The sequence below is a fragment of the Colobus angolensis genome, unplaced genomic scaffold (genome assembly GCF_000951035.1).
Source record: "Colobus angolensis palliatus isolate OR3802 unplaced genomic scaffold, Cang.pa_1.0 Scaffold254, whole genome shotgun sequence".
NCBI classification, from domain to species: Eukaryota; Metazoa; Chordata; class Mammalia; order Primates; family Cercopithecidae; genus Colobus; species Colobus angolensis.
Window position 1 is genome coordinate 2,099,728 of NW_012115755.1, and position 9,217 is coordinate 2,108,944.

The 9,217-nt window shown below is 56.8% G+C and overlaps 1 protein-coding gene across 2 annotated transcripts in view; it reads right to left on the reverse strand.

Moving 5' to 3' along the window:
* Positions 1-261: 261 nt before the first annotated feature.
* The window catches only part of LMAN2 (lectin, mannose-binding 2), a 26,521-nt gene continuing 17,565 nt past the window's right edge, over positions 262-9,217 (reverse strand). Inside the window, exons 3-8 of one of the 2 annotated variants that reach the window (XM_011946863.1) lie at positions 7,380-7,497; positions 6,585-6,664; positions 6,244-6,405; positions 6,018-6,132; positions 3,324-3,443; positions 262-959 (exon numbers count right to left, since the gene is read on the reverse strand). In XM_011946863.1, the coding sequence (XP_011802253.1) occupies positions 799-959; positions 3,324-3,443; positions 6,018-6,132; positions 6,244-6,405; positions 6,585-6,664; positions 7,380-7,497 (756 nt within the window). In that variant the 3' untranslated portion in view covers positions 262-798. Of the gene's footprint in view, positions 981-3,321; positions 3,444-6,017; positions 6,133-6,243; positions 6,406-6,584; positions 6,665-7,379; positions 7,498-9,217 lie in introns of both variants that reach the window. The other variant, XM_011946864.1, reaches the window with a different exon arrangement.

Here is a 9,217-nt window from a genome sequence, read left to right on the forward strand (position 1 = left end):
GTGAAACCCCGTCTCTACTAAAAAAAAATACAAAAAAACTAGCCGGGCGAGGTGGCGGGCGCCTGTAATCCCAGCCACTTGGGAGGCTGAGGCAGGAGAATGGCGTGAACCCGGGAGGCGGTGCTTGCAGTGAGCTGAGATCCGGCCACTGCACTCCAGCCTGGGCGACAGAGCGAGACTCCGTCTCAAAAAAAAAAAAAAAAAAAAAAAAAAAAAAAAAAGAAAAGAAAGCAAAGCAAACCCCCAGGAGAGTCACACGGCTGAGATTGGGTATTTCACTTTATTTAGCAAACAGTCACACTCAGCCCCATCACACCGGGACCCCTGCAGCCTTGCTTGAGCGTCTGTCTCAGGAAGCAGCTCAGGGTGAACAGGAAGGCCTGGGTTTCCCAGTTCAGGCCTCATCGGCCGCCACACGTGCCACACACCACAAAACAAAATCATTTCCCCACGTCCTCAGGAGCCCACCCCGGTGTGGTCCAGGGGACCCTCCAGTGTTCAACAGCTGCCTGCAGGGGCTGCAGCCCAGCTCTAGGCACAGACCCCTGCACTGAGACGCCAGCCCCAGGAGAGCCTCCGTCTCCAGCTGCAGGGGTGCCAGACCCTGAGCCTCGGCTCTGCCACCTGTCCCTGCTGGGCAAGAAGCAAAATGTAAGAAAATACTTTAATCATTTATTTGAAACAGTTAAGAAATAAGGTCATCTTGTTCTTCTATAATCCCAGTAAAAAAAAAAGTTCACATTGACTCCTGGGCCCAGGTGCAGGCCCCGCTGGTGCAGGCCCTGCTGGTGGTGCCACTCAGTAGAAGCGCTTGTTCCGCTCCTGCCGCTTCTGGAACACCACGGCCCCCACCACGGCGCAGACGACAATGCCCAGGAGAGCGCACAGCAGCAGCAGGAACACCCGCCACCCTGTCAGGGGCCCGCTGCGGAAGTTCCCCGTGGGGTCGTCCACGTTGTCTGGGGGAGAAGAAACGGGAGCTGAAACAGCAGCGCAGGCCGGGGAACAGGGGGCTGCAGGACGGCAGTGGGGATGGAACAGGACAGCAGGCCACGGTGCACAGGCCAGTTGCACTCACTCCCCTCACTGGGGAGGGGCAGAGGTCAGGTGAAGCCCATCCCAGCCAGCTCTGCAATCCCCAGGGCAGGGCAGGGCAGGGCAGGGCGGGGCAGAGAGAGGACCAAGCCCACAGGGACCCGGGACCCCAGCGGCTCAGGCCTGGGCTGCCTTCTGCTGCAGGAAGCCGGTTAAAACCAGAGTCCTGGGCTCCCCCAAGTCCAACTCTGGATAAGGGGAGGCCCAGGAGGCTGCTTTTCCAAGCCCCACCCCCACACTGTGGTCTGAGGGCCCTACCTGGAGCAACGTGGCCCTGGTCACAGGCTCCCCCAGCCCACAGCTGGATACTCTCGGCAGCCCCCATGAAGGGTCTCCCAGGACCCGAGTCCCACACTCCACCCCAGCCCACAGCCTCTCTCCTCCACACAGGGTCCTCACAGGTTCTGCCCATCCTGGGATGGGCCCTCTGGTGCGCTCCCTTGTACAGGTAGAGAAGACATTGACTCTCCCAAGCTCTCCAGGCTGTGCGCGGAGGAGCTGGGGTCCGGCTGGGCCCTGTTTCTGCCACTCTGCCTCCCTCCCTGACTGCGGCCCCTGGACTCCACACTGTGCAGTCTCCTCAGGCATCCCCACACCCAGGCCTCGGGCCCAGGCCCTGCCTTTCAGCAGTGCACATGCCGCCCTCTTGCCAGCCACAAGCCAACCTCCATCCTCCCTTCCTGTACAAGCTGCCACCAGCAGGCCTGCTGACCACTCTCACCCCAACCTCTGCTCTACACACCAACAGTAGCAGTCACTGACTGAACCGGAGGTCCCTAGGGATGGCGCTTCCCCAGAAAGCCACTCAGCCTCAGGGCTCCCACGGCTCCCTCAGTCTCCTTGTCTGCCTCAGCCCCTAGAATGAGCCCCAGGGGCAGGGCCTGCCTGATCTCCGTGTCTCCAGCACCCAGCCCATAGCTAGGCACAGAGGGCAGCTTTGATCACATCCAAAGGAACAAATGGATTGAATCTAAAAACAAGTTCATCCTGCCTTGCCAGCTGCTCGGGATGCTGGGTGGGCAAGGCAGGTGCCACCTCTGAAAGCACCCAGCAGCTGGCAGCCCTCTGACCAAAGGCTGCAGCAAGGTTTGTGTGGCCCCCGAAACATTTCAAAATAACCTGATTCTTTAAAAAGTGAATTGTTGGCTGCACACGGTGGCTCACGCCTGTAATCCCAGCACTTTGGGAGGCCAAGATGGGAGGATCACAAGGTCAAGGGATCGAGACCATCCTAGCTAACACAGTGAAACCCCGTCTCTACTAAAAATACAAAAAAATTAGCCAGGCGTGGTGGCAGGCACCTGTAGTCCCAGCTCCTCAGAAAGCTGAGGCAGGAGAATGGCATGAACCCAGGAGGTGGAGCTTGCAGTGAGCCAAGATTGCACCACTGCACTCCAGCCTGGGCAACAGAGTGAGACTCTGTCCCCTCCAAAAAAGAAAAAAAAAAAGTGAATTGTCATATAAAACACTGGATCTTGGCTTCTCCTGAAAAGCAGAAAGATGCATCCAAACTGGCCCATGCAGCATGGGGACCCAGGGCTGGACTAGGACAGAGCCCGCGCGCGCACACTTGCGTCACTGGCTGGACCCCCAGGCACGCATCTGTGGTTCTTAGGGTGGACTTCTCCACACATAGATGCCTCATTCCTCCAACCACAATGTTCACTCTGTGAGGAAAGGGGTAGCTAATTAGTGCCACGGGAAGAACCCAAGCTTCGGGTTTTGTAGAAACCCCATTTCCAATCCTGCCTTCTCCCTCCTTCTAGCTAAGGATTCCACCCCTTGGCCAGCAGCATGACCTCCTTCCAGGCAGCTCACAGAAGGCACAGGGGGGCCAACATACCCAGCCCCTTGGCTCTGCTGGCCACCGCCCCAGCGCCTAGGGAGGGAGGATGCCGGCTCACCACTCACACGCTTGCTTATCAGCCACTGCTTTTGCTGCCACAGCACTCACGTGGCTAGGATGTCCTCAGGGACTGACTCTCTGCAGACTTCTCTTCCACCTCATTCATTTACTCAAAAACTTGCCAGAGCTGACACAATCCAAGCCCAATCTTCTAGGAGCTCGGACAGGGCCAGCCAGTGCTGCTTGCCAGGACAGGGTTGATTCAAGAGCCCAGACCACAATCACCACAACCACGACTGGACCACAAGATCACCAGGCTGGCTTCACCCCATTCCGGGTCAGGCCGCCCAAGCCCAGGCGGGGCGGGGCTGTGCACACGCACCTTTGGGCGACTTGAGGAAGTTGACGCTGGGCTCGATCTTGGTCCAGTCGATGCTCTCCTCGTCGGGCGTGTGCTCCACCATCAGCTGGAACAGCTTCATGGAGATGATGTCATGATTGTCTGTAGGCCAAGAATAAACCTGTGACAGCCTGGAGGCCAGCCTCAGGGCATGTGGCCCAAGCCCCTCCCCTAAGGGAAGCTGCTGCCACAACCAGTAAACCTGCCAGGCCCCCGGGGAGAGGGCTGCCCTGCCCATCTAGAGCCTGTTTTCTTCCCAGCTCCCTCCAGTCCCCAGCAATAAAAAACTGAGAGGCGGCAGAGTGAAGAGAAAACAGTAAGGGCTTTACAAGCAGAATCATCTGGGTCTAAATCCTGGGGTCTGATGCCCTCTTTGAGGCTCAGTTTCCTCACATGTAAAGAAGTGATGATCTCCATCTGTGTGGTTGCCATGGCAAGTACATGAGAATGTCTGCACTACACAGAAGATGGCTTGCCTGCAGAGTACGTGCTCAAAAACAGACCCGGGAAGGACCAGCAGTCACTGTGTGACTGGCTGAGAAGCCTGAGCTTCCCAAGGGCAGGAGCCACCAGACATTCTTGTCACAGAGACTCACATACAGGCTGCAGGGGAACAATTCGGCAACCAGCTAAGGGCCTGAGCCTAACGGAGGCCAGCGGCTGTGCCTGAGGAGACTGGGGAAAGGCGCTGTCCAATGGCATGGGCAGGAAAGAGCTCGGGCTTGACACTGACGGATCACTCCATTGTGGAGATAAGGAGTCTGAGGCTCAAAGTCAACACGTGGGTCCTGGTCAGCCTGGGACTGGAATCTGAGGAAAGGCCTTGTTTAAGGGAGCAGGAATCTCTGGAGCCAAGGGAGGACCTACTGAGCAAGAGCTCAGCCAGGCGCGCAGTGTGACAGCTGAACATGTACAGCCCTCGGAGACAGCGAATGGCCCTGCAGGACAAGGACCGGCCCTGGAGTCAGGCCCCAGTTCCCATCTGGGCTCTGCTGCTTCCTGCTCGTATCTCAGGAAAAATCCCTTCAGTTCTCAAACTCCCAATGGTTGAGTAAAAAGGGAGCGAGACGGCTATCTGCCTAAAAATATATCAGGTGACATCACCCGTAAGGTGCCTAGCACTGATGACCCCTGACCAGAGGTCAGACATGGCTCCCTCCATGGCGCCTCTTCCACTCTGTGCTGGGCTCTCCCAACAGCTGTGAGAGCTGCCACAGGCCACAGCCCTGGTGCTGCTCTGCTCCTATCGAGAACCCTCTGAAGACAAGTGCTGAAACAGTCTGACGAAGTTCCAGGCAACCGTGGGAGGAGGAGAACCAGCCAGGCACGAGCTGGAAATTATGAAAGACAGGAGGGGTGCTTACTAGACCTTTCTCTCCTCTGCTGGGCATATGACTGAAAAACCCCCAAACAATGGATGTTCTGGGGTCTGAGTGGACCCAAGCACTTCTCTGCTGAGAGGGAGGCTCCTGGGCAGTGGGCAGACTACAGGCCCTGGAATGGATCATCCTGAGGATAAACCACCCATGTCAGGTCCCCTGTGTCAGCTGCCACTTCTGGGCAGGAGCTGGCTCTGGGCCTGGCACCTGCTCAGGGACCCAAAGAGAGACTGAGAACCACAGCCAAGGGCCACCATGTCCTGGTGACCAGTGAGGCCTGAGCAGGTTAGAGGCACCCCAGTGCTCACCAAGCACCTGCCCTGGGCCAAACAAGAGCCATTTATAGAGCTTACAATTGAGCAGGAGGGCCAGGAACAATAACATTAATTACTCGGTAGATTCAAAGATGGTAAATACTATGAAGAAAAATAAAGCCGGCAAAGGTGATGGGGACTGGGTTGGGGACTACAGGAGGGGGCGTGACGTTCCACAAGGGAATCAGGGAAGGCCGTGCTGAGGAGGTGACATCTGAGCAAGGCCCTCGGAGACAAGGGTGAAACAGCTGGGGCAGGAGGGCACAGGCGCATCCAGGGAGCAGCTGGAAGCCACAGTAGGCAGGGGGAGCAGTGAGCGAGGAGACAGAGGTGGCAGGGCTGGCACAGAGGCCCTGGCCCTGGTGCCCCCTGCAGAGCTCTGACCAGAGCAGCAGGAGGCCTCACACCGGCTTAAGGCAATTACGTAGCTGCTGTGCTCAGGGGAGACTGCTGGGGGCTGGTGAAGGAGGGAATCACTTGGGAGGCTCCGGTGAGAGATACTGGTGGCCTGAAGCCTCCAGGTAGTCAGGGAGGGGTGGGAAGTGGTGGGACATGCTGTGAGAATAAAGCCACAGGGGCTGTTGATGGACTAGAGGTGCCATGTGAGAGAAAAAAGGGTCCGGAAAGACAGCAAGCAAACAGGGGCAGAGGTGCCACTGACATCCCGATGGGCAAGACGTGGCCTCAGCTGTGGGCACAAGGGCTGAGGAGGTCTGGAGCGGTCTGAGCTGGAGATAAATCTGGGAATCTACATCACCCAAATCTAATTGACCCATTGCCTCCTGTTGATGGGGAAGGTTGCCAAGGGACTGTTCAAGGACTGAGGCCCGGACAGGCCATTTACAGATGAAAGGAAGAGGAGGAACCACAGTCAGGTGAGTCCAGAAACCACACGAAGGCAGGCGATCAACTGCATGGAAAGCTCCCAGTCCCTCAGGGTGAGTCGGGCTGAGAACCAGTGCCTGGCCCCCCGGCCCACTCACCAGACAGGTCGCCGGTGCCGGCGGAGGCCCCGAAGTAGTAGCCGGTGGGCAGGCGCACTCCCGTGATGTCAATGCAGTTCTTCCACTCGTTCTTGTCCTCCAGGTCTGTCATCACCTGCGGGGTCAGCACACTAAGCACCTCGCAAGACAGCAGCCTGTCCCCCTGGGGCTCTGTGGGATCGGCACAGGCCCATCAGCTGCCACCCCCACCGCCCAGCCGGCTCACCGTCAGACGGCCCCGGGAGTAGCGCACAGCCAGGAAGGTGTCGTGATCGCGGTTGCGGAAGTCAGCCGTGCAGCCCGCCAGCTCGGTCCAGCGCCCATCCTTGCTGTGGTCGTAGGACAGGGAGCCATTGTTCACCATCACCGAGATGTACGGGAACACGCGCTGGGACCAAGACACCGGTTACTCCACAAGCAGCCCAGCCTGTGGGGCGAGCAGGGGCACCCGCCACCCCAATCCCTGGAGGCTCCTCTCGTGCGGGGACCACGGAAGTCCCAGGCCCCCTCCTCTAGCCAACTGCCCAGTCCTTCCTCTCCTGCTCAGCAGGAGACAGCGGGGCCTACCTCCGTGGTCTCATCATTGGGGTAGGTGTCTAGGAAGATGGCTAAGCCATGGAAGTTATCTTTGCTTCCAAATACAGGCCCTAGAATTACAAGGAGATGCTCTCACGATGGGAGAAACGGGAGCTGTCCCATGGGTACCTGAAAGGCAAGCAATGCCAACGTGGGTGGGGGCAAGAGAGCCCAACTCAATGGCCATTCACCGAGAGAGAAGGGATAGTGAAAGGAGAAAGCTGAGGCTTTCTCCCCAGAAGTAGGGAGTCTAGGCATGTGACACAGAGGACTCAAGTCTGAAGGTTGAACCGTGAGGGGACTGAGGTAGGTGTCAGGTGTCAAGGGGGTGCCTGGCTTACAAAAAACAGTGAGCCACAAGAGACAGCCATACTCAGGAGGCTCTATCCTCCACACCAGGGGCAGCAAACACTCTGTGGAGGGCCACTGAGGAAACACCTCAGGGTCTGTGGACCACACGCAGTCACAGCCACACAGTCTTCATGTTTTGGCTTTTTTACAACAGTGACTGTTTCGAATGGTAACACCAGGCCAACGAGGGTGTAGGGCTGAGCTGCAGGACCCAGCTGCTCCTCTCCCTCAGCAGCCTTCCTTCCAGAGCCAGGCTCCTTCCGGAGGCGCAGGACTTTATCCACGGGAGCAGCACTTTCCTAATGGGAGAGGAGACGCTAGGCCCCACGAGCCACAGGCAGCCCCACGCCACCTCCCTGGGGGGCCAGCAGCCATGCCCGTGCCCACCCCCGGCCTGGGGCCCCACAGGGCCCACCCGAGCAAGCACCGGCCCACCTGGCACGAGGCGGTCCCGGGTGTACCACAAGGCGATGCCGTCTCCGTGGAGGTTCTTCTTCCCTGTGCCGTGGACTTTGAAGTGGACGTGCATTTCCCAGTCCTTGAGGAAGCAGGGCTGGAGGGAGAGCAGAACCGGCTGCTCAGAGCTCCCCGGGGCCCTCCAGCAAGCTGGAGGCAACCCCGGCACGGCCCCTGCCCCACAGACCTCTCTTCCCTCCCCAGCGAAGACTGGGCACTCCTTGGCACAGGGCCACAAGTGCCACTGACCACAGACCTCTAAATGTTCTCAGCATGAAGGGAAGAGACTGCTGGGCACCAGGTGAGGTGGGGGAGGCCACAGTGTCCCGAGGCTGCCTGAGGCCCAGACCCCGCCAGCAGGCCCCAGGCTGCTCCTGAGCAGGTGGCCACCACACCGTTCACCCTCGTTACCAGCCAAATCCACCAGCCATTTCCTCTCCATCCCCGCTGCTCTTGCCCTGGAACCTTGTACAGAGGTTACTACTCCTATTTGAGCAACATAGTTTTTACAGGAAAACAAATTCAGAGGTGTAACAACTTGTCCACAGCAGCTCAGTGGACTGTCTGATTCACGCCCAGGGCTTTCTGACTCCGAGAGCTCTGCTCTGCCTTCGGTACTTCCCGAGGCCTGCAGGCCTTTCACATAAATTGCACCAGCCCCTTTCTGGTCACCCACACCCGCTGCCTACCCTGCTAACTAGCCTTCCCAAGTGAGGAAAATCAGGCCAGGTCAGTGCTGCTGGGCCTCCAGCCCAGGTCTGGCTGACTCCAAAACCCAGTCCTCCACCAGTTCACCTCCCCAGCCCAGCCTAACTGTGGTACCAGCGCTGGGGATGAGAGCTGGTCAGGGTCGTGCTCTGGGGCTCAAGGGCAGCACCGTGTGAGTTGGGGCAGGGATGGGCGCTGCCTACGGCAAGGGAGAAAGCCTGGCCTTCCCCATCAGGAAGTCGCTTGTGAAAACTAAGGTGTCAACACACACGGTGACAAGTATCCACTTTCAGGAAATCTGCAGATGGGTATGTAAGCAAGTGATTAAACACCCATCAGAAAGCCAAACCCAAACAAGATGCTGACCTGTCAGATGGGCAACTGTGAAAAAGACCATTAACATCCAATGCAGATGAGGACGAAGAGAAATGAACACAGGAGTAAAGGAACATGAAGCTGTATTAATGATGGGTAATTCTGGGAGGGGGTATGGTGACTGTTTACCATGTTTGAATAACGTACAATAAACACGTTACTTCTGGGATCACAAAAAAATAAAAAATAAAAACACACTGTATCCCAACGTGAGCAATATGGTTCATTCATTCACTGATGCCAGACTCACCGCTCCCACTCTGGGTACCGGGAACCCAGATAACAAAACCTAGGCCGAGCCCCCGAGAGCACAAAAGAATGGAAGACATAGACTTGTGGGTAAGAGATGGAGGAAACAGTGAGAGAGACTAAGACTCATATAATTGGGATTCCCAAGTAAGATGTAAGAGATTAGGGCAAAGGAATATTTGAAGATGTCTAAGCACTTACTAAAGCTGATTCAAAGACATGCCACAAACTTTAAAAGTCCTACAAACCAAAGGAGATGACTAAAAAGAAAACCATAGTTAGGCACAAAAAAAGAAGGGAGGGATAGAGGAAACAAACAATAAAAACAGTTTTTTAACATGAAAGTATTTTTTTCCCCGTGGCACAGCCCTAGGCAATCCTGAGAACTTGTGCCACAAAAACATTTTTTCTTTCTTTTCAATTTCAACTTTTATTTTAGATACAGGGGCTCCATGTGCAGGCTACATGGGTATACTGCACCCAGG